This window comes from Salvia splendens, chromosome 8, assembly GCF_004379255.2.
Source record: "Salvia splendens isolate huo1 chromosome 8, SspV2, whole genome shotgun sequence".
Taxonomy (NCBI): Eukaryota; Viridiplantae; Streptophyta; class Magnoliopsida; order Lamiales; family Lamiaceae; genus Salvia; species Salvia splendens.
In genome coordinates, this window is record NC_056039.1 from 19,192,290 (window position 1) to 19,218,702 (window position 26,413).

At 37.6% G+C, this 26,413-nt stretch overlaps 1 protein-coding gene, 1 long non-coding RNA gene and 2 pseudogenes across 2 annotated transcripts; 3 read left to right on the forward strand and 1 right to left on the reverse strand.

Annotated features, from left to right (window-relative positions):
- Positions 1–435: 435 nt before the first annotated feature.
- LOC121743603 lies at positions 436–1,632 on the reverse strand. The gene is made up of 2 exons (XR_006038305.1): positions 1,312–1,632; positions 436–616 (listed from the first exon to the last, which is right to left on the reverse strand). It is a non-coding gene; the product is annotated as an uncharacterized LOC121743603 (long non-coding RNA).
- A 13,754-nt stretch (positions 1,633–15,386) lies between these two features.
- LOC121744157 (dirigent protein 22-like) lies at positions 15,387–16,022 on the forward strand. Its single transcript, XM_042137605.1, has one exon. It carries the CDS (start codon positions 15,387–15,389, stop codon positions 15,969–15,971), a length of 585 nt encoding a protein of 194 aa, XP_041993539.1. The 3' UTR covers positions 15,972–16,022.
- Positions 16,023–16,930: 908 nt separating this feature from the next.
- On the forward strand, positions 16,931–23,497 carry LOC121745887 (annotated as a pseudogene).
- Positions 23,498–23,947: 450 nt separating this feature from the next.
- On the forward strand, positions 23,948–25,438 carry LOC121743432 (annotated as a pseudogene).
- The last annotated feature ends 975 nt before the right edge of the window (positions 25,439–26,413 follow it).

A 26,413-nucleotide genomic window follows, 5' to 3' on the forward strand; every position in this document is an offset into this window, starting at 1 on the left:
GTAAAAATTATAGATTTATTTCTCTTATAATGTCGATTATGTGATTTCCTTTATTTCTTTACCCATAATTTTTTAGATGCATGATATTATTTTAAACATTATCGTAGTGTTCGGTTCCATACTTTTTTGTTAGCGTATACAGTATGCCTACCATATTGCAGTGTAATGTCTTGGAATTTGCTTGTTACTAAATTAAGATTTGCATACTACATAATATTATTTTGTTAATTCCAAATTTCACTTAATTTCATGATAGTACAGAATATGACTACCAGATTGCCACTCAATTTCTTGGTAATACAGAATATGACTTCCAGATTGCATAGTATTGTGTTGAGTATTGCTTTATGATGAAATAATATTTACATGTGATTTATGAATACTTCATATTTGAAGTTTAATTTTTTTTAATACGTGCAGTGCAACGCATTACAATACTAAAGAGTCTGCATTATATACAGCTTGTTATTGCATTAATCATGAAATAATTATTGTAGAGTTTACATTACATAGAAATATTATTGAAATAGAAAAATACATTGACTTCCATCTATCACATATAAATGTAACAAATTTGATCCACAGCAAGTCATCATATTCTTCGATTTCCATAAACCTGCAAAACAAAAAACAAAAAACAAAAATCAATTGAATTTTATTATAAACATGTGCAATGTATAGTTTTAATTTTCAAATATTACATTCCATACCCAACATAATGCCCATTAATATGCAATTACATATACTTTGGAAAGCAAGATCACTATACCAAATATGATGCAAATTCCTATAAAGAAGATAACTAATTATAATGTGAGATTTTGAAAAGCAAGCAATTACATTGAAGAGAATGCAAAATCTTATAAAGAAACAAGCAATTTTTTTATTGTAATTACGAAGGTACCTAACATCGACCCAAAAATCAGAGCAGCAACACTTCCATGATTATCAAGCAATTACGAAGGAATAAGCAAGCAATTATCAAACAAAATACAGGCAGGCAATTCGCATTGATTGAACAATTTTTCAGATTTGCAAAACACCACAACTGAAAACACAGGGACCAAAATATCAAAATATGCCGAACCAAGTCCCAACAATGGCAAAAATCGACCTAAAAATAGCACCAACTAAACGACGTAGTTAAAATAGATAGCCACCCAATCTTTCGACAACAAAAACAGAGAAGCAACACCTCTAGTATTATCAAGCAATTACCAAGGAAAATGCAAGCAATTATAACATACACTAAAAAACCACAACAAAAAACATAACGATGAAAACACCAAAATAAGAATGGAGATGCAAAACCAAGCCCCGGTGACGGCGAAATGGTCCTAAAAATCGTATGTGATGCTGAACCCCTTCAACTGTTGCAACAGCCAAAATCGAGCAAAAATCGTCAAAATCCATTTCTCTAGATGAACTACTGCACGGTGTCAACAATGGAGCAGTAGAACTCAATCGATTTGAGGAACTAGGGTTCCTGGATTTGAAAACTAGAGATTAGTTGGACAGGAGAGAGTAATGAAATTGGAAGAGAACGAGTCGGTTTCTGGAATTAATTTGATCCGCTCTAATGGGATTTTCCAAATCTGATGCAAATCAAATTAGAATAGATTGACAGAAATACCCCGGCCAACAATATCCACTACGTTAAATAGCAATCCGGACTCTATTTCTACAAATCAATCTGATGCGTCTATATAAGAGATCCAAGGGCTAGGATTAGTGGTATGGTGTCACTCTAAAGATGGTGGTACCCTAATGCTCCCCTATATAGGCAAACATCTGCGGAGCATTGCAAGGCTGAATATCCAATATTTATCCAATATTGCCTGTGGGTATTAGCTGAGTTTGTTGTCATTGGTATTGTGAGCATCAGTCTTAATTAATCCATATTAGTATTATTTATTTTATTTTATATATTCAATTTTATACTAATATTTAAATATTATTCCCTCTGTCCACGAAAAATAGAGCACACTTACCAATTTTGGTTGTCCACGAAAAATAGAGTACATTTAATAAAGGAAAGTTTTCAACAACTTCTCTCTTACTTTTTTTCATTTGTCTCTTACTAATAATATGGATCTCACATTCTACTAACACTACTTTTCTCCTACTTTTTCCCCTTCTCTCTTACTAATAATATGAATCTCACATTGCACTAACACTACTTGAAGCAGCATATTTAACCGAAGATTCGTGTGTACTTTTGTGCTGGGTCGAGCCCTCAGGTCAAGAGAATCAGCTAGATCACAAGGTCTAGGAACTCAGAGGATCCTGGAAGTCTCGGTCGTCGGACACACAAACCCTCCCGCGCTTTCAAAAACCTTCAACCAGCTATACTATGGATTAGTATACGGAAGCAGGGGTCGATCCCACCAAGATGGACGCGTAAGAAAGCATTTAGGAGACTCTGGGCAAGTTGTTGGCTGCTGCCACGCAATTTTGGGTTGAAGTTTAACTACTACTTGACCTAAGAAAGAAAATCAGACACTGGACCTAGGAAACTGAAAGCATCATGCTGACGCTGAACATCCTTATAACCACGAGATCTCAAACTAATTTCCTAGACCAAGTAAAGAACTTCATAATATAGCTAGACAGAAAGCGAGTAAACAGTGGGGACCATTTTTCAGTAACAGATAGTACGGAAGAAAAGCTGCAACTAACAAACTAAGAATTTAACTAAAATGACATGCATCTCATTACCTGAATCAAACGCGAACATGAAGAAAACAGAGCACAAATCCAGATTAAAAAAAAATGTAAAAGTTCGGACGTCGGAAACTTGCAATTAGCCGGAAATAAAACAGATCTACATATATTATACGGAATGAAATGAAAACACGAAAACTAGGCATCAAACTTTAACTACTCTGTTTCAGATCCACACGTCGGATGCTCAATCCACTCCGGATCCAAGCATTCCGAACCAAACAACCAACAAAATCAACTCCATACCTTCCGATTCAACAGATCTGCCCCGATCTACACAAGCTTCCAACAATTCTACTCAAACTCAATAAACAAACGCGAGAAACAAACATCCAGTTCAGCAACTACGTCAAACTCAAAACAATTTGCATCCATAATCGAAATCAACAGCAGTAAAGTAAATACGGAAACAGAAAATGCATAGATAACGAGAATTCAACAGAAAACAGGGTCGAGCTTCGAATAGCTAAGCTCGGTGAAATTCACGACGACAAATAAAATGAAAGCAAATAATTGTATCTTCGCCCTACACAAGGACGATATTACCCAACATCAAGAAACAAATGAAATGACCCGAACCCCTACAAATTCCCGAACAGTCCCCCAAGTGAGTGGAAGTGAGTGACCTAAGAGAGCCAAGAGCAAAGTGCCCAAAAAAAGTCCTCCTCTAAGTGTGTGGAAGTGAGTGAGCTAAGAGAGCCAAGAGCAAAGTGCCCAAAAAAAGTCCTCCTCCTCTAAGTGTGTGGCACAAGTTCTTTGGAGACGCCTTGGTCGGCCGCAATTGATCGAAATAATTAAATTATTATATATGTTCGCTCAATTGGATTTGATGATTTATTTGAGTTTCAAATCCGATAATTCCTACGATCGATAAAATTAATCAAAGCCTTAGGATGCATGCATCTTTAACTCCTTGGGTTGATCTATGTATTATTTAAATTATAAAGGTATTTCATCGCAAGCGAGTCGTGATCGCCGAATTGGATTTGATGATTTATTTGAGATTCAAATCCGATAATTCCTATGATCGATAAAATTAATCAAAGCCTTAGGATGCATGCATCTTTAATTCTTTGGGTTGATCTATGTATTATTTAAATTATAAAGGTAGTTCATCGCAAGCGAGTCGTGATCGTAAAGGAAAGAAAGTTATTGAGGAATAAGCACTCGAGGTGGGCTTTCTTTTTAAATAAGGACTATCTCCTATATATATTTTGATGTTGAAGATGAGGTGGAGTTTGTTTATCATGTTGTATTTTTGTTTTATTGAACCTATCTGAAGTGGCTTTGCCATTTATGTTTAATCGAATTCGGGTCTCAGTAGGGCCTGCAAACCCTACATGGAATAGAGATCAACTTCTCGGTTTTGTGTGTTAATTAGGAGAGGAAAAGTGTTGAAGATTTCGATTTCATTGGAAGACCAGGTGTAGTAGAAGTTCAGCCACCAAAAGTGGAGAGGACGAAAGGTTGGTGCAGTGACGTTGGAAGTCGTCTCGTGTCGGCAAAAGAGAAGGCTATCATGTTGCAAAGTAAACCTAAGCGTAGGTGTGGGAAATGTCGTGAATTGTGTCACCACGAATCTAGGAATTGTGGGAAACAAAAAGAAAAAATTAGTCAGTCATTCCAGGGAACCACTTATATCAGTTTGCTTCATTACGTTTTTTATTATTGCTGGCCACTGAACCTCAGTTGCATATTATTGCGCTAGATTGCTTTCTTAATTTAGTTTTTTGCTATCTTATTTGGATTCGGATGTTGAATATCAGCTTGCTTGCTTACATTGCTTGACTGGTCGTTTAAAATGCTTATTATTGGAGTGTATTCTGAATTCTTCATTAATATTCTAAACAAAATGATTGATCGCATATTGCATGTCATTTTATACTGTATTTCTTTTAACTAATGTTCTTTCTCATACTATCAATACACTTCAACTAGCCATCAATCTGGTTTAATATGAGTTTCCTTCATCTTGCTTTTACGATTAACACAGAAAATTTGTGCGACGGAATACTTGGATTAGAAGAAGGTTTTAGATATTTCTTATATCTTATCGCTCGGTTACATTTATTTACTGCTTGCTTCTTCTTTTCGAATTGCATAACATATATAACGTGTCAATTTGTAATTAATTCTATTCGACTAGTGCTTGGTTTAATAAGTTTATTTTGATTGTCTATGTTTTGGATTTGCTTGGCTTGCAAATCGTTAGTTTATTAAAGTGTTCTAACATATTTTTCTAACATATATATTAAAGTGTTCTAACATATTTTTCTATGCAGGTCATTATGCAGAAAGTACAACGAACAAATAAATTCTAAAACCACCAATGAGTACACCAAAATAGACCAATATTCTTAACGAATTCAAATCAAAACAAAGTTATTGTCATTTTTCAAAAAAAAATGTCAATCACTAGTCAAGGTTTGGGGAAGTTTGTCGTCATCTTTTCAACATCAACGGGTCCCTTCTTTCGTGCCTCTTCAAGGTGGCTTGTTGTTGTTCTCATCATGTAATCCATGACCTTGTTTTCATTACTATAAACTATAGCTATAACGAATTTCGCATGGAACAACTGGAATAACTTGGATGGCTTGTTGGTAAGGTCGCACTTCCAATCATTATCCTCAGTCCCCATATGCGTCTCCATATGTCGCATAGCAAACACTGCACAATCTTGGGTAATGCCTTTTGTTTTCCACTTGAATTCAAGGAGTTCAGTTTTAGCTTTTCTCAACATCCATCCATAGCTCACATAGTTGTTGTGCTCCAACAACTGTATAAAAAAGGAAATTTGCAGGCAAGAACAAAAAAGGTTACCTAAACATGCAAATTGCAATATGCATTTTTTGTCTTAAACTTTGTGCAGGGCGCTTACAAGTTTTACAACCACACTGTCATATCTAGTTGCAAGAGGCTGTCCACTCTATCAAGTATGTACACTCTAGACTTCAAAAGGTCAAAACATACAATGTAGTATAATTATCCCGCTGAAATAGGGAAAAAAAACATACAATGTAGTATAATTATCCCGCTGAAATAGGGAAAAAAACCTGACAACAGAAATGAGGTGTCATATTTGGCTTTACAGTGACACTATCATTGCATTTCAGACTGTACGACATTGCATAATTATACATAGCGGAAGTTATGCATACACAAATAAATCAGATCTAAAGATCTATTTGACCGATTATGGGATTAATTGACTCACATGTTAAACATAAAATTGCATGCTAGAACACATATAATTCACAAATAAGGAATCAAAACCCTAGTTTATGAATTCCTACTGTTTAGAATTACCGATCTGATTTTCTAAAGAATTGACGATTGCGTGCGCCTTCTCCACATGAAGATCTTCGTACTCAACCAGGAATCTTTTAATCTGTATCCCGAACTCAGAATCTGACCTTTGGTGGACATAGCTTGTCAGAATCGAAAAGGGCTTAATTAGAAAGTAGACAAGACTCTAGTTTGTGAAGAACTGATTTTTCCGTCCACTCCCAGAGGGGAGCACGAAATTATGAGTAAAAACTAACGCTAAATCTCCTTTCTAATCTCCTTTATATAGAGTTATATGATGGGCCAGATTAGGGATCCATGGAGGTTGGACTTGGGCCAAACCTATTCGACTTTTATTAATTAAATTAAGCCCCAAATTAATATAAATCCAAACAGAATATTATTATCATCCACTATAGTATAATAATATTGACTGTCTGTCCAATCCCAAATTATGAGTAATTCGGGCTTTACCTCCTTAATTTATTATTTCCCGTGTTTAAGATATAAATATCCATTAATTAATTTAAGTATGCTATTTGACTTTAATTAATTAATATATTTTATTCCAAGAGTTGTCTAGTTGAAAATATTTATTCATTATTTTGGAATAAATTCCAACCGGTCGGGTTTCATTGCAATAACAATACTATCACCTCTAGACATTGATCACCACCACTACCCAAGTTATCAGGATTCTAGGATTGCGAAAAATCCGCACCATTTGATAAATCAAAGTAGTGCATAATAAATATCGTATGCTCAATGCTATGTCAACAATGATTAAGAAATAACAATCACCGAGACCTTGTCTTTCAGTAAATAGCAAGAAAGACTTATTTCAACTGTTAGATCCTTCAGTGCTATACCACACCAGTATCGTTTATTTCCTACGGTAAGGAAACATGCGGACTGACACTGCAACCTTTCACGATAGGTAGCCAAAGCTTATCTAGGCTGTGAAATTCTATTTTTGTTCTACAAAGGACCGACTGCATCACCTTCTATGAACGTCGTTCACGACCAGTCTACTATGCAGAAGAATTAGACTTGTTTGCTTCTTATACATTTAAATGTTCGAGAAACATCTTATAAATTCATAAGCAAACACCAATGCGACAAAATTTCTTCTTCTCGCTTTGGGTTAAAAGTAGATTGTAGAGTTTACTGTATACAAGCAATTTTATCTGTGCAACTTGCTCGAAATATGCATTTAAGTATACCAATCCTAACAGTTCTCATCATGTAATCTACGACATTGTTGTCATTACTATAAACCATAGCTACAACGAATTTCGCACGGAACAACTGGAATGACTTGGACGGCTTGTTGGTAAGGTCGCTCTTTGAAGAGAGGGGTTTTGCACTTGTGTCGTATACACGTGTCCCTACTTCAAAAAAGATTTATAGTTTCCCACTTTTGCAACAAATATTACTAAGTATAAGCGGCAAGAGACGGGTCGAACCACAGACACTAGGGACCTACTCGAGATCGATTATATGACACGAGGTTGGTGTTAGCCACAACGCCTTAAGCGCTTGAACATGGACCTAAACACTACAGTGGGAAACTTGAACTTTAAAGCAAGAGAACAGAGATTGGGAGCTTAAGCTAAACTAAGGGGAGCATGGAAGAGAGTTTTGAAAGCTTCAAGAGAAAATAATGAGATGGAGACAGAGACTTGATATGAAAATTCCTAACTGGGGGCAACTTAAAACAAACATTTGCTTGAAATCTTTTCAGAAACAAGAGTAATGGATTTGCAGCTTAAAACAAGATCGAGATTGAAAAGTTGCAGGGAGAAAATAAGCAAGCTTCGGAAACAAATTACTTCTAAACTAGAGCAAAACAAGAGAGCAAATCATACACAACAACTAGATCTCAACATCTAAGCCCCCAATTGCGAAAAGCATCCACGAAACATGCGTAAATAATATCATCAACATGAAAATAAACTAAAGCTTCATAAAACTGGAAATAAGTGTAGATCCAACGTCAGAGTCGTCAATTCCTCTGCCGAAACCATTAGATCTAACTAGAAAGCAAGATGTGAAGGAGCTTCTAAGATGGAGGCATTAATTCCACCGTTGAAACGGCCAACACATAGTAAATCTACACTAAATCCTTGAAAACATGAAATGAAATGTAATCCCGACATCGGAGTTGTCAATTCCTCCGTCAAAACTACAGAGCTAAGCTAAGAATGTAGTAACTAAACTAAACTAAGCTAAGAGAAGGTGGCGTTAAGCGCCTATTAGAGCTTCCTACCTAAACCACGATAGCGTTAAGCGCTCCTCTTCATTGTGGAAAGCTTCTATTTAAAGGGCGGCTTCAACTTCAACCCTAACGCAACTTCTCGTCCGATTTGACCATTTTACCCTTGCAGTAGTAATTGAGGATGATTCAGCAGATACGTCTTCATGTGGTGAGCTCCTCTTGATCAACTCAGTCATCTCATGTGGTGAACTTCATTTCATCAACTCAGTTATCTCATGTTTTCTTGTGGTGAGATCCTCTTGATCAACTCAGTCATATCATATGGTGAACTCCGCTTGATCCACTCAGTCATGTGGTGAACTCCACTTGATCAACTCAGTCATCTCATGTGATAAACTCCACTTGATCATCTCAGTCATCTCATGTGGTGAACTCCACTTGATCAACTCAGTCATCTCATGTGGTGAACTCCACTTGATCAACTTGCTGGTTGGGCAGGCTCCATTGCTTGTCTCCAACTCATCAATTTGTCTTCAGATTTGACCATTTTCGCTCCTTTTCCGAGTTGATCAAGTTGTTCCTGCATTCTGCCGCTTCAACACATTTTAGCATCTGCACACTTAAATTCACCACTTTTTCGCACATTATCAACCCGATTAGTGTAATAAACCCCTATAAAACCATGCTTGTAACGAGCCTTATCAAACTGCTCACACTTAAACCATGCTCGTCCTCAAGTATGAAAGAACAACAAGAAAAAGGTCAAGTTACATGCATGGGTCCTTGACCAACTCCTAAAACTAAACAGACTCAACAGATATTAACACAGACTGACACAAAGGCAACACTTAAGCACATATTCACATCTCCATGTTTGAAACTAGCTCAACTTCTGGCAATATTCCCCACAAGCTTAAGGTCATTCCAAATATTTTACAGTCTCAAATTCCTCCCTCCACTTTTGTTCAGTCTAATCAGCCTATCAGTTCGTCAAGATAGCCCCTGCTTTAACCAACTGTTGGATTCACTCAGTCACTCATTTCTCACTAGAGATGTTAGGACCATTCACTCATTTAATTTGTTATACCACTGATGCTTGAGTTCCACAGGTACAGACTAATTCCTTAAGGTCTTTCTTAGGGTTGTAATGGGGCCAGGGGTTATGATGTGAATAGGTGAGGATCTTATGAGTTTTAGGTTCATAAAATTCTTCACTGCAACGAAGGACATGTGAACTTGGGAACAAAACTAGAGCGGCCTCCCCATTACATCTTCAAAAATCCCCCAAAATCAAAGAGTATCCCTTGGCCATTTTGGCCTTATTCATCCAACCTTTTTCCCACAGGGCCAAGTTACATTATTCCTTGCCATGTCTAAACTGATATACATTTTTTAAGGCCAGGTTACATTTTCTCATGCCCTTTGTTTCACTATTTTTTTAGGGTCAGGTTACAACTTTTCTGGCCCTTTATTTCAATATTTTTTTTAGGGTCAGGTCACAACTTTTCCTGCCCTTTTCTCTTTATTTGCTTGACTGTAACTATTTCTTCTCTATCCCTTCTATCCCCAGTTGGTTAACTGTTCCATTCTATCCCCTAACTCACATGGCATGGAGGCTCATAGTTTTAAAAAACGATGAATTCGAAATGTAGGCTCATAATGGGTAACTAAGGGGTACCCATACAATGAGGCGGGTTCATCTGGTTCTAAAGGAAAAAGGCCCAACTGGTTATTCCTATTATCTTTAGTCCTATCAAGTGGCAGCCTCTAAATTTTTTGTATCAGTATAAAGTGTTCTACTTTGGTTTATAACTCACATTTGGAGGGCTTCACAGTTGGCTAAAAGTTTAGGCTATTCTATCGTTCTTACTTCATCTAGCCTGACTTCAACTTACTTTTAGAAAGAGGGGTCTCACAATTCAACATGCACTTTCTTCTTCATTCGCTCTCAATGAGGGTTTTATGCCTTCTGTTATTGCCAGTTCATACATATTTTCTTAATCACAACTGACCACACATACTTAACACATTCAACTGACTTAACTATCCTGCCAACTGACCTATCAACTGATCAATTCAAGATTTGACATGCTTCGTTCAATTTGATCAAGATAAATGAGGCACAACAGACAACACACATAGTCAAGTCGAGCATATACTCCACACTACTCCCCCCCTCTCACTTTATCTTCGCTTGCCCTCAAGCTAACACGATAAAGTGGAAAAGAGTAGTAAGTGCTACACTTTTAAAACATAAAAAACCATATCAACAAACACAAACTTCTCACACTTACACCGAACATCGGGCTAAGTGGGAGAAGACTTCAATACTTACCAAAGAAAACACATAAACATAGACAAACTTCTCACACTTAGACTGGACACCAGGCTAAGTGTGGTGAAGATAAGCAAGAAAAACAGACACGCATATGTACAGAAAATTGAAAACATAAACTTAAAATACTTGGTCGTGGGGGTGGTCATTTCCTTGGATGATCCCTCCTGGAGTCAGCGGTTCTAGGGTTCGATTAATCTCTTCCAAGCGGTCTTCAGCTGCCTGCGCCTTGTGCTGTGGATGGAGAAGCACGTTTCTGCTGCAGGCTTCTTACACAAAACAAACAAACAACATAAAACACAAAGGCCATCCTCACACTAAGGTCTTACTGCTCGTCAGCAAGTTGGGGCTTAGTGTGGAAGCAAACTCAAAACACAACACAGACCAATAAACAAAAAATAAAATAAAAGAAAAAGAAGGGGGTCACCAGTTGTGCTGGGAAGGGCAGCTTCTACACTTCATGGGATCTTGCACATGTCATGGCTTGGGCTGTTCAGCCTCTTTTCCTTGAGTGGGCAGCCTGTTGTGTTGTTGCAGCTATTTTCATCACTCCATCGTCTGCAAGTGTGGAGGCATTTTCTTCATCAAGCCCTTGGGTGGACAACCTTTCTTCTCCCTTTGCATCCTCATTTTCTCTTATCCAAGACAATCCTCTCATTTGATGTCCTTCTTCCACTCTTTTGATCTTTTCACTCCACAACATTGTAGCATAGAGAACAGAAGATAAGAGGGATTAGTGCAAACCACAATAACTCCTAATGTTAGTGGGTAAAATTCTGAAATTGTAAAGGGGAACAAAATATTGGTAAAAGAATTTTAAGCCTAAATGAAAATTAAATTTTACCAAAATTATTTCGTGCGATGCAGGCACATTTTCCTCAAAATCCCCAAAACTAACTAAGGCATAAAAGGAGTATTTACAAGAGACTTAAATGCTTTGTGTAGCCTATTTTTTCACACATCTTATTTAATAAACTCAACTCATTTTGTATAGGCTAGCAAAACAATCAAGAAATACACTTATTCTATTTTTTTGATTTTTCTCTTTTCAGAAAATTTGCTAAAACAAACTAAACTAATTCAAAATATATACCAACATACTTTGCTGTTTTTTCATTTTCAAATTTTTTTTCTCCTTTTTTTAAGAAATAAACCTAACTACAAAGGTATTTACAAAAAACATCAAAATCCTTTTGTTGTTTTTCATGTATGTTAAATATTTTTTTGGATTTTGTAAGAGATTCTAAAATCAAGGAAATGTTTACAAACTAGGCTTTTAACACTTTATATCTAACGATCAATGTAAAACCTAGCCATAACCACAAAATGAAAAGGATTAAGAGAAATTCCCTGGACTTGTGCACTCCATAGGCTTCTAATTGCCACTTATGATTTCCACATCTCTCTTCCTCCCCTCGGTCATGGCTCTTTCCATTTTATAAGCACACATTTCCCTAGATACAACACTGCCAAAAATAAAAGAAAAAGATCGAAGAACAGAAAAATAAATAAAGTAAATGCTTATTTACAGTGTTATAGACACCAAAATCAAGTAGAGAACAACACCATAGTCCCCGGCAACAGCACCATTTGAAGATAGGGGTTTTGCACATGTGTCGTAGGCACGTGTCCCTACTTCAAAAAGATTTATAGTTTCCCACTTTTGTAACAAATATTACTAAGTATAAGCGACAAGAGAGGGGTAGAACCACAGAGACCAGGACCTACTCGAGATGGATTCTATGACACGTGGATGGTGTTAGCCATCACGCCTTAAGCACTTGAATATGGACCTAAACAATAGAGTGGGAAACTTGAACTTTAAAGCATGAGAACAGAGATTGGGAGCTTAAGCTAAACTAAGGGAGCATGGAAGAGAGTTTTGAAAGCTTCAAGAGAAAATAATGAGATGAAGACAGAAACTTGACATGAAAATTCCTAAACTGAGGGCAACTTGAAACAAACATTTGCTTGAAATCATTTAAGAAACAATAGTAATGGATTTGCAACTTAAAACAAGATCGAGATTGAAAGGTTGCAGGGAGAAAATAAGCAAGCTTCGGAAACAAATTACTTCTAAACTAGAGCAAAACAAGAGAGCAAATCATACGCAGCAACTAGATTTCAACATCTAAGCCACCAATTGCGAAAATCATCCAAGAAATATGTGTAAATAACATCATCAACATGAAAATAAACCAAAGCTTCATAAAACTGGAAATAAGTGTAGATCCAATGTCGGAGTTGTCAATTCCTCTGCTGAAACCATTAAATCCAACTAGAAAGCGAGATGTGAAGGAGCTTCTAAGATGGAGGTGTCAATTCCACCGTTAAAACGGCCAACGCACTATAAATCTACACTACAGCCTTGAAAACATGAAATGAAATGTAATCCCGACGTCGGAGTTGTCAATTCCTCCGTCGAAACTACAGAGCTAAGCTAAGAAAGCAGTAACTAAACTAAACTAAGCTAAGAGAAGGTGGCGTTATGCGCCTATTAGAGCTTCCTACCTAAACTACGATAGCGTTAAGCGCTCATCTTCATTGTGGAAAGATTCTATTTAAAGGGCAGCTTCGACTTCAACCCTAAGGCAACTTCTCATCCGATTTGACCATTTTACCCTTGCAGTAATTGGGGATGATCTAGCAGATACGTCTTCATGTGGTGAGCTCCTCTTGATCAACTCAGTCATCTCATGTGGTGAACTCCACTTGATCAACTCAGTCATCTCATGTCTTCGTGTGGTGAGATCCTCTTGATCAACTCAGTCATCTCACGTGGTAAACTCCGCTTGATCAACTCAGTCATGTGATGAACTCCACTTGATCAACTCAGTCATCTCATGTGGTGAACTCCACTAGTTCAACTTGCTGGTTGGGCAGGCTCCATTGCTTGTCTCCAACTGATCAATTTGTCTTCAGATTTGGCCATTTTTCGCTCCTTTTTCGAGTTGATCAAGTTGTTCCTGCATTCTGCCGCTTTAACACTTTTTAGCATCTACACACTTAAATTCACCACTTTTTCGCACATTATCAACCCGGTTAGTGTAATAAACGAGTCTTATCACACTTCCAATCATTAACCTTAGTCCACATATACGTCTCCATACGTCGCATAGCAAACACTCCACAATCTTGGGTAATACCTTTTGTTTTCCACTTGAATTCAAGGAGTTCAGTTTTAGCTTTTCTCAACATCCATCCATAGCTCACATAGTTGTTGTGCTCCAACAACTGTATAAAAAAGGCAATATGCAGGCAAGAACAAAAATGGTTACCTAAACATGCAAATTGCAATATGCATTTTTTTGCTTTAAACTTTGTGCTGGGCGCTTACAAGTTTTACAACCACAATGCCATATCTAGTTGCAAGAGGCTATCCATTCTGTCAAGTCAAAACATACAATGTAGTATAATTATCCCGCTGAAATAGTGAAGAAAACCTGACAACAGAAATGAGGTGTCATTTTTGGCTTTACAGTGACACTACCGTTGCATTTCAGACTGTACGACATTGCATAATTATGATTACCAAGTTGTCGATGTACTTTATCTTAGTGTCCACACTTTCCTGGAAAAATTTAGATGCTTGCGACTCATTCCAATTCGAATACTGGCCTACAACGATATTGAACTGCACAATCGGAAGAAACATATATACCAAAGGAATTCACAGACCAAAATGTATAATAACGTATATTCTGAGGGAACTCAAAGAGGTAGACTAACCTTTTCATTTGGAAGTGCAACTTAATTGGTGAGATTAGATATGTGAATCAGATCAATCCGTTGGGATTAAGGATAATTATTGGGTTTTCAGGTTATTTAAATAGGGGCATTCGAGTTTTAATTTTTTTTGGATTATAAATTTTATATCCCAATTCTAAATTTTTGGTATTTGGGCTAATCCATTGAGCCAATCATAACTTTAAAAACTTTTATAATTTTTTAACTAATACTCCTTCTGTCCTATTGAATATGAAAATTTTGCTTTTTAGAATGAAATTTTATAATGAAAATAGAATAAATCAGAAAAAAATAGAGATGATATTGTTTCCATTTAAAAAAAACGTTTCATTTTTAATAGGACGACCCAAAAAACATTTTATTTTTAATGGAACAAATGAAGTATATTTCTATTGCTAACTTAATACTCTCTCTGTCCCCAAAGAATTTGCACTTTGAGGTCGGGTTTTAATAAAAAATTGGTAAAGTAAGAGAGAGGTAGAGAGAAAAAGTAAATAAAGTATTGTTATTGGAGAATGAGTCACACCTCATTAGAGAGAAAAGACTTTTCAAAAATAGAAAGTGTAACAGACTAAAAAGGAAATAATACATATTCTTGAGAGACGGAGAAAGTATTGAATGCAAATATGAAAGTATGGTAAATTTCAACTCAAAACTAGCACGTATCATTGATACAGTATCAAAACTAACATAATTACGCCCTTCAACGTAAGTAAAACATCATTTTCTTTAATTAATCAAAACTATATGCATAAATGCAATTATTAAACACAGAAGTCTTTATCAAGTCATTAGGATTAGTTTATGACAAACTAATTAATATTATAAAAAATATTACAGCATTTCCTTGTGCTCCCCACACCACAAAAAAATAAAATATAAAAATTATCCCGAAAAAGAATTATTTTCCCCAGGTTCACGCAAAGAATGACTTAGCAAAACTTTGACTATGATAACGACTTTAATAAAAAATACTAGTTATAAATTTCTAATAATGACGTTGCATCGTTACACCATTGCATCTCCTTCAATATATATGAGTTCATCATCATAAATAATTGAGAAGTAAAACAAAAAATGGTGAAACTATCAATCATATTTATGGTTTTTTGCTTAGCAAACACTATTGCAACTCCCACGGCCCAAATTGTTGACAAGCGGCCCGAATCAGTCAAAGCATGGTTCAAAAACCTCCCAAATGCCAAGGAAAAGCTTGCCACACTTCACTTCTATTTCCACGACACCGTCGCCAGCGAGAATCCGTCGGCTGTCACGGTTGCCGAGGCCAACGCGACTAAGTATCCTACAAATTTCGGTTTGATAAGGATGATGGATAATCCGCTAACCGTTGGGCCCGAGATCGATTCCAAGATTATTGGTCGAGCGCGTGGGGTATATGGCGGGGCCTCAATCGAGGATATCGACCTACTCATGACCCTGAACTACGTGTTCACCGAAGGCGAATATAATGGTAGCACGCTCAGCGTGCTCGCCCATAACCCGATTTTGGACGAGTACCGAGAGATGGCAATCGTCGGGGGCACGGGCGTTTTCAGATTGGCACGGGGGATTGCTACCGCGCGAACCACTTGGTTTAATATGACCTCTCAAGATGCTGTTGTTGAGTACCATGTCATGGTTTTGTATTATGTAAATGAATGATGGTTGTATTTTATTTCGTGTTTCACTAATAATGTCTAATTTGATTTTCTCTGTTGTGGTGTAGTCCTTGTTTTATTATTTCATTTTGTATCATTTGTTATGTTCTTCTTATTGCAGCGTCTCCAAACTATATCCAATGCATTGGATTACTTTTACATTCTTAATTAAAAAAAGTTTTTTGTAGTAGCACATCGTTAATTATTAATTCGTCCGTCCTATAAAAATAAGGACACTTTCCTCTTTCGTCCGACATATAAAAATATTCAATTTTCATTTATGAAAAGTTCTCCGAAATTTATTACTCATATACATCAATTTATTTATAACTTATACCATGAGTTCAATTATCTACTAATATTATTTTAACTACCTTTCTCCTCATTTCTCTTACTTTAACAATTAAGCATTATTTTTTTGCCGTTCCAATGCCTTGTTTTTTTGGGGATGGAGGGAATATATGAATAGAATAAAATATGAAATCAAATTACCATACAAAAATAAAATTACGATACTTAAAGGCAAAACAATTTACTCGATTCTTATAATTCTTTTGCCGCGAAAAATATTCTTATTTTTTTCATGTTAGTCTTTCCACCTGAATTATCTTCAGTTCTATTTGTAAATAATTTTAACAATTTTATTTTATTCATTTTTTTCCTCTAATATTTTATTAATCATGTATTAAAATTCATAGTATTTTTAAAATGAGACTAATTTTTTTTATATTTGGAGAGAATATTTTTCATAATTTATTTGAAAACCAACTTCTCCAACGGCCTACTGCTACTTTATAAGAAGCCCATATCATGATAATTTATGAAAAATTATTTAGTAAAAGCCCATAAAGTCTAAAAATAAAGTAGTGAATTATTACCCTTTTTTACTACTGGTCTCACGGCGGCAATGCTCACCGGAGCTCACATGTTGTTGCCTCTGCTGTGACCCCCAAACAATTCTGAAACAATCTCTGCATTGTACAGAATTTCCTCAATCTCGTATCGCGCGGACAGCTCCGCGAAGCAGTTGAAGCATTGCCCCATTTATCTAAATGAGGCGTTTTGCTCAACTCCAAAATCATCGCTTCTCTCCTTCGCCAAATCGCTGATGTGAAATTGTGAAAGATGACTAAGATCAACGCTGGTTTTCACCCATGCATCCATGCATGTGCAACCTCCATCATCAACATGAAGTCCTCTGGCAGTCCATGTCATCATGAGATATTTTGATGATAAGTTTTAGAGAATAAGTTTGTTATAAGAGTTAGTTATAGAGTTAGTTAGAAGATATTTTTGTTTGGTATCTTAGCTCAAACTCTTGTATAAATAGAGTAGTATCCTCACTTTGTATCACTTGAATTTCCAATCAATAAGATTGAATTTCCTTTCCTCTAAGATCATATGAATCCGGATAAACATTTTCTACACGGTATCAAGATGTTATTTGATCTACTTCCGCTACATTCAATCACTTTATCTCATTCTTCATCTTCAATCCCTTCCTTTTTCTCCATGGCGCGTGGTAGTACTTCAAACTCTAATGCTAATGTGATTCAATCTTCGCCTATGGAGGATTCTTCAAGTCCATACTATCTTCATCCCAGCGATAATCCTAGCTCGCAGCTAGTTCCTCATGTGCTCACTGGATCCAACTACATTCATTGGAGCCGATCAGTTAGCCATGCACTTGTAGCAAAGAATAAGATCGCCTTCATCAATGGAACTCTTCGTCGGCCACATGATGGTGATCTGCTATTTCCAGCATGGTTGCGATGCAATAGCATGGTTGTATCATGGCTCAGAAACTCCATTTCTCCTCTGCATTATGTACCTTGATGATGCTCCAGCATTATGTACCTTGATGATGCTCATGAGATCTGGTCAGATCTTCGTCTTTGCTTTTCTCAGCTTGACTCTGCTCGAGCCTATCAATTGAAGCAACAGATCATGTCTCTGCAGCAAGGAAAAGATGATGTTAATGCCTACTTCACCAATCTACGCATTGTTTGGGATGAATATAAGCACTCTCAACCTGTTGCTTGGTGTATTTGTGCTACTTGCAGATGCAATAGTGCCTTGAAATGGCATGAGTATCAAGAGCAAGAGTGCACAATGCAATTTCTGATAGGATTAAATCATATCTTCTCTCATATTCGATCTAATATCTTCTCTATGGTTCCAGTTCCTCTGCTATCAAAAGTGTTTTCACTTGTTTTGCAGGAGGAAAGACAACAAACTATAGATGGCTATTCTTCAACCATATCCTCTTCCATGAGTGAGCAGCCTTATCTAGCTAATGCTGCAACATCTCAGTCTTATAACAAAGGAAGAATCTGCTCACATTGTGGCAAAACCAATCACACCGTGGATAAATGCTTTGTTCTCTATGGTTTTCCTCCTGGTTTTAGCAAAGGAAAGTGCAAATTTGGTGCTGGTAGCAAGGAGATCAAATCTATAAATTTTGTGGAGGATTGCATTGAAGATTCATGTGATAGATCTGCTATTTCTTCATCCATGAATATGCCTTCTCAGAAGCAGTTTCAACAACTCATAAGCTTGCTTCAGTCTCAACTTGCTGCCACTGTCACTCTCACTCTCACTCCATCCACTCCAGTTCACTCTACCTTTGTTGCACCAAATACGACTCAATCCCCTCAAAACACTCCTTTCTCGGGTACTACTCTTTTCACAAATCCATTCATCAATTCTGTCTCTAAATCCCCATCAGTTTGGCTCCTAGAGCCACACATCATGTTTGTTGTGACCTTTCCATATTTAAATCTTCATCTCTCATTCACAATGCCTCTGTGAATTTACCTAATGGTGCTACAGCTTCTGTTACACATATTGAAATTGTACACTTAACTCCTTCAATCACTCTTTACTCTGTCCTATATGTGCCTACCTTTTCTTTCAAGCTCATTTCTGTTAGTTTATTAACCTCATCCTTATCATGTACTGTGACATTCACCCATGAATCAATTGAAATTCAGGCAGCTTCTCAGGGAATTGTGATTGGGAAGGGTAGCAGACTGGGAAACTTATACAAACTTGATGTTCCCTAAACTATGGAAAGTTCTGTATTCCCTGTACTTTTTCTTCATCCATTGATGTTCCTTATGCAAATTCAGTTGCTAGCATAGACATTTGGCATAAGAGGCTAGGACATGTATCCTTTGGCAAATTGAAATCCATGTCTAATATTTTCAATTTTCCAAATAAAACTCCTTCATTGTGTGATATTTGCCCTATTGTCAAACAAAAACACCTTCCTTTCTCCTAATCTGACTCTAATGCTATCAACTGTTTTGACCTCATCCATTGTGATGTCTGGGACCTTTCAATCCCTCCACTACCTAGGGATACAACTATAGTAGATGATTGCTCCAGATTTGTCTGGACCTTTCTGATGCATTCCAAGTCTGATGTTGGAGCTATACTTCCCCAGTTCTTCAACACGGTTCTTACCCAGTTCTCCAAAAAGATAAAACCATTCGATGTGATAATGCCCAAGAACTAAACATCCCTTCATTATTCTCATCTTTTGGAACCATTATCCAACACTCTTGTGTTGAAACTCCCCAGCAAAATGCCCAAATTGAAAGAAAACACTAACATCTATTAAATGTTGCTAGAAGTCTGCTGTTTCAATCCTTCCTTTCCATCCATTTTCTGGGGTGACTGTATTCTCACAGTTTCTTACCTGATAAATAGAGCCCCATCATCTGTTTTACCAGATAATATGACACCTTTTCAAGCTCTATTTCAAAAACCACCCTCCTATTCTCATTTGAAAGTGATTGGTTGTCTCTGCTATGCCTCAACTCTAGAGCGAGGCAGAGACAAATTTTCACCCAGAGCTACAAAATGTGTCTTACTAGGTTATCCCTTTGATTATAAGGGATACAAACTCATTGACTTAGACTCTATGCAAGAGATAATCACCAGAAATGTCACATTCCATGAAGATGTTTTCCCATTCTCACATCTTTCCCCTTCTGTTTTTCCATCCTCCTCTCAAACTCCACTCAATTTCCATACCACAGATACTATCTCATCAACCCTACTCCACATCAAATCACCACATCTAGTCATGGTAGAACATTAAAACCACCTTCTCATTCACTGACTTTATCTGCAACTCAGTTGCATCAGTCACTCCATATCCCATCTCTTCTTACTTCAGCATCTCCAAACTCTCTCCTGAGTATCTAAAGTATGTGATACTCATGTCTGCCATTTTTGAGCCCACTACATATAACCAAGCCTCACAATACAAAGAGTGGCAGCAGGCTATGCAAGATGAACTGACAGCTTTCTCCAGAACTGATACATGGTTTGTTACCATTCTACCTCCTGGAAAAGTACCCATCGATTGCAAATGGGTGTATACAGTGAAGTTCAATCCAGATGCTACAGTAGAAAGATATAAAGCAAGGCTAGTTGCAAAAGGATTCACTCAACTTGAAGGAGTAGACTTTCTGGACACTTTCTCTCCAGTGGCAAAACTCACCACTGTGAAAATGCTTCTTGCCCTAGCTGCTATAAAAGGATGGTCTTTATTTCATCTTGATGTTAACAATGCCTTCCTATATGGTGATTTAGAAGATGATATTTATATGACATTGCCTCCAGGGTATGATGTTGATTGGCGTCTGTTGAGGGGGCAAACTCAGAATTCACTCTTGTATGCAAATTGAAGAAATCCCTTTTATGGCTTAAAACAAGCTTCAAGACAATGGTACCTGAAATTATCTGAAGTGCTAAAGGGCTTTCGCTTGCAACAGTCTGCCTCTGATCATTCCTTCTTCTTTAAAAATGACAACAACAACTTCTTTGGGATTGTGGTATATGTTGATGATATTCTAGTGGCTACTACACACCCAGAGATTACTGATGATTTCAAGAAGTTCTTATCACAACACTTCAAGTTCAAAGATCTTGGAGATCTCAAATACGTTCTTGGATTAGAAATTGCAAGAAACAAGAAAGGCATACTGATATCTCAGAGAAAGTATGCAATGGATTTATTAAGGGATGCAGGAATGCTTGGTTGTAAGCCATCTGCTGTGCCTATGGATCCCCTAAAAAAGTTGAAACTAGATTCAGGCACACCCTTAAAAGATGCATCCAAATATAGAAGACTCATTGGAAGATTGCTATATCTCTGCATCACCAGACCAGATGTGACTTTTGCAGTACACAAGTTGAGTCAATACGTTTCAAATCCAAGTGATGAACATTGGGAAGCAGCTGAAAGAATTCTCAGATATCTGAAGAGTTCACCTGACATGGATTGTTCTATCTAAGCAACAACAAAACAAGTTTGAGTATATTTTCTAATGCAAATTGGGCAGCCTGCCCAGATACAAGGAAGTCTATGACTGGATATTGTCTATTCCTTGGCTATTCAATGATCTCATGGAAAGCAAAGAAACAAACTACTATTTCTCGTTCATCAGTAGAAGCTGAGTACAGAGCAATGGCTCAAGCAACATGCGAAGTAGTATGGGCAGTAGCTCTTCTCAAAGACTTTGGAGTGAAGGTTGATAAGGCTGTCCCATTGTATTGTGATAATCAATCAGCCATTCTTATTTGCTCAAATCCAGTCTTCCATGAAAGAACTAAACACATCGAGATTGATTGTCATACAGTGAGGGAAAAGTTTCTAGAAAATGTGATAAAGCCGTTGCATATAAGGAACAATCTTCAATTGGCAGACATCTTCACAAAACCCTTAGGAGCTTTGGCATTTCGGGCTATACTGAGCAAGATGAATTTTGAAAGCTTGTACAATCCATCTTGAGGGGGCATGTGAAAGATGACGAAGATCAACGCTGGTTTTCTCCCATGCATCCATGCATGTGCAACCTCCATCATCAACATGAAGTCCTCCGGCAGTCCATGTCATCATGAGATATTTTGATGATAAGTTAGTTAGAGAATAAGTTTGTTATAAGAGTTAGTTATAGAGTTAGTTAGAAGATATTTTTGTTTGGTATCTTAGCTCAAACTCTTGTATAAATAGAGTAGTATCCTCACTTTGTATCACTTGAATTTCCAATCAATAAGATTGAATTTCCTTTCCTCTCGGATCATATGAATCCGGATTATATATTTTCTACAGAAATCGATCAAGGTGGGGAAATTGGTGCACCTCCATTTGAAGAAGACAGGATCGAAGCGTCCCAACACTTTCTCGCCAATCATTTGATAGAAATGTACGCGAAATGCGGCGATCATTCTGGGGCACCCGAGGTGTTCGCCCAAATGCGCGTGAGAAATGTGTATTCTTGGAACAATTTGCTGTCTGGTACGCGAAGCTGGGGATGGCGAAGGCGTATGTGCAGAGTGAGAGGTTAGATGAGGCTGTGAGATTTTATTTGGATCTCAGAAGCTCGGATTGTGGGGGTAATGCATATTGCTTTGCTGGGGTTTTGATTGTTTGTGTGAAGCTGAGGGCTTTGGGGTTGTTAAAGCAGCTGCATTGCCAAGCTTTTGTTCTTGGATTTTTGTTGAATGCTGTGATTTCGAGTTCTATTATGGATGCAAATGCGAAATGTGGTGAGATGGGAGATGGAAGGAGCTTGTTTGATGAGATGAAATGGAGGGATGTTCTTGCTTAGACCATTTTGCTCTCTGGCGATGCTAAAAATGGTGATATGAAATCAGCCGGTGAGATATTTTATTCAATACCGAAGAAGAACTCTATTTCTTGGACAACATTGATATCGGGCTATGCCCAAAATGGAATGCTGTTTAAAGAGATGATCAAGTCTAGTATTGAGCCGGATCAATACACGTACAGTTGCTTGTATGCTTGTGCTTGCACCATTTTACCTCACTACGGTATGCAGATTCACTCATTTGATAATTGCTGGTATTAGGCCTAATGCGGTAGTTGTGAGTTCTCTAATTGACATGTATTCAAAATGTGGAAGTTTAGATATTGCGAAAACAGTTTTTGATGGTACACAACGAGAATCATGTTGTGTTGTGGAATACCTTGATGTCTGCATTAGCACATCATGGCTGTGGTAGGCAAGCTTTAAACATTTTTGCAGATATGGTAAGATTAGGTTTGTGGCCTGATAGTGTGACATTTCTCGCCCTCCTAAATGGATGTAGTATGCAGGAGGGGCTGGCTTTATTTGGCTCGATGAAGGCGGATTATGAGATTGTTCCTGATCAAGAGCATTATGCTTGCTTGATTGATCTACTTGGCCAGTCTGGCTGCTTTGATGACATGATGAATCAACTCAAGAATATGCCATTCAAACCCGAGGACTGAGTTTGGAATGCCTTGGTTTGTATCTGTAGGATTCATGGAAATGTAGGGTTAAGTAGAATAATGATGAGACATCTCGTTGAGGTAGATCCTCATTCCTCTGCAGCGTATCTTATGCTAGCTTTAGTATACGCCGCCCATGGGAGGTAGGAATGCGCGAACGAAGTGAGAGACCTTATGAGTTCAAGTCAATTGAAAAGGTCAAGGCTGTTAGTTGGGTAGAAGTTGATAGAAAACTGTAGTCAGATATGAGTTCAAGTCAATTGAAAAGGTCCCGGCTGTTAGATGGGTAGAAGTTGATAGAAAACTGCAGTCAGATACAAAGGGATACAACCTCTGTGTTGGAATTATCAGCTGATGGGAGCACATTGCTATAAGCTAGATCATTGTGCCGATTGCCCTTGTGTTAGCTATAGAGATGGGATCGTTGTTGTGCAGAATGAAGAGCTTGATGTAACTTTGAATCTCTTATTCATCTGCAGATATGCCAAAATGCAGAAATATGATGGCTGCTCCGTTCAACTTCTTCCCATTTGTAGTCATCTTATCTTGAAGTGGAACTCATGGTACTATGGTAGATTGATCACTAAAATTTGCATGTACTACCTCTGTCCCACTCGATGCCCACATTCTTGAATGGCACGGGATTTTAAGAAGAGTTGTTAGATAGAGCAAGGAAAGAGAAAAAATGTAGTAGAATATTTTAACGAGAGAGGAGAGAGGGATTCATTTCTAAATATAGAAAGTGGAGCTTGAGTGTTACAAAGTAAAAAGGAAATGTGGACATCTTGAATAGGACGAATGTAGTACATGTTTAAAGTAGCGTATGTTAGTATCAATTTGTTGAACTCAACAATAGCGTATATTTTTACAACGGCCGATCATAACTAGGATCACTTCACTTGTCATATAAAATAATGACGGAAAAACCAAACTTAATAAAAAAAATGTAGATTTGCTAGTTTGACAACGAAATGAATCTACTTCTCATGATCAAGGTTCAAGAGAGAGATTTTTCAGTTAACTCCACACTACTGTTAAATTCATGATCAAGAGAGCAGCAGTCTCATTTAGATACTGAATTTCCCCAACATTCTCACTCTCTGAATTCATAAACAAGATAGAGAAAGCAATCAATCAAGTAGAATTCCGGATAAAGCTCTGCTCCCATCCTCATCCTCATCCTCATCCTCATCCATGGAAGCCCTAATATCCAAACAAATCCAACGCTACAAAGACGTCAAAACGGAGAAGAAAGCCCTCGCCGACCTCAAACAGAGCTGCGGCTGCGATTTCCCCGGCTGCGACTACCGCCCTCCCGACCGGAAAAACTGGATGTCTGCCCTCAATCCAGATAAGTTCCGCATCAACCAGATCGTCTGGCCAGGCACGCACGACTCAGCCACCAACAAAATCGGCATCCCTCTCATCACCCGCCCCTTCGCCCAGTGCCAAACCCTCTCCATCTACGACCAGCTCTCCCCCGGCGCCCGCGCACTCGACGTCCGCGTCCAGGAGGACCGCCGCATCTGCCGACGTCAGAAAATTCCTCGACGAAACACAATCGGAAATCCTAATTTTAGAAATCCGCACCGAATTCGGCCACGCCGATCCGCCGGATTTCGATCAGTATCTCAGGGATCAGCTCGGCGATTACCTGATCCGCCACGACGATCGCGTTTTCGAGAGGACGATCGCGGATCTACTGCCGCGGCGGGTGATCTGCGTGTGGAATCCGCGGGAGGCAGCGGCCCCGGCGGCGGGGGATCCGCTGTGGAGCGGCGGTTACTTGAAGGACAACTGGATCAACACGGACAAGCCGTGGACGAAATTCGAGAGCAATTTGAAAAATTTGGGGGAACAGCCGGCGGCGGCGGGGAGGAGGTATTTCTACCGAGTGGAGAATACGGTGACGCCGCAAGCGGATAACCCGATCGTGTGGGTGAAGGCGGTGACGAGCCGGATCCGACCCTACGCGAGGACGTTTATAGCGCAGTGTTTTGCGCGGGGAATTTCGGATCGTTTGCAGATATTTTCCACGGATTTTATTGATTGGGATTTTGTGGATGCATGTGTTGGTTTGACATCCGCCCGGTTTGAGGGCAAGGCTTGACGGTTCGCCTCTTTTTAAATCTGTAATTGTGTTTTGTGATTAATGGATTTTTTTTAATGTTTGTATTATATATTTAATCTATATTGTTTTGTGATTATTGGATTCTTGAAATTGTTTGTATTATATACTCCTTTTTTCATTTAAATGAAACGTTTTTCAATTTGAATTATCTAATTAAATATTTTATAAAATACAAATGATATAATATTTATTTTTCATCTCTCTTACTTTAGCCCTTCCTCAATAATTCACAAAATAAAAATAAATACTTTCATTTATGGTAATATGGTTGCATGGCTGGGTTTTATTGGAATAAAAGCATAGTCTGGCGCTCCTATTATAATTTTTCTTTCCTAACTTTATTAAAAATTCGAATAGCATATTCTGCTGCTTGTATTATAATTTTTCTTTCTTAATTTTATTAAAAATTCAAATAGCATATTCTGGTGCTCCAATTGTAATTTTTCTTTCCCAGTTTTACTAAATATTCGAACTGTTTGAGAAAATCAAGTTTATCAACCGTAATTTCATTAAAAAAATTTCAAGAACCAATACTCTCATTTTTTCCTGTGTTATTTCACAAGAAAAAGAGTGTTTCTTCTGTCCCACTATAAACTACATGTTCTTGTGAGTTTGGGTGCAAGGAAGTAGAGTACATAGGTCACATCAATTCTAAACTAGGGTAGCCACTAAATGAAGAAGCTAGAGGCAGTGAGCAATCGGCCTAACTCCATAATCAGCTAAGATTCATGCTTATTAGGGCTCACTATACCCTACTCCCTCCGTCCATGATTTAAAGTCTTATTTGGATTCGGTCCAGGTTTTAAGAAAATGTAAAGGAAAATACGTTGAAAAAGTTAGTGGAATGTAGGTTTCACTTTATATATTTGTTTTATAATAGAATGCGAGTGTAATAAGTTAGTGGATAGTGGATCCATTTACCAAAAATGAAAAAAGTAAATATTGACATTATTTTGTGGACGGACTAAAACGTCAAATATGGATATTATTTTGTGGAAGGAGGGAGTATTGAAGATATGTTAAT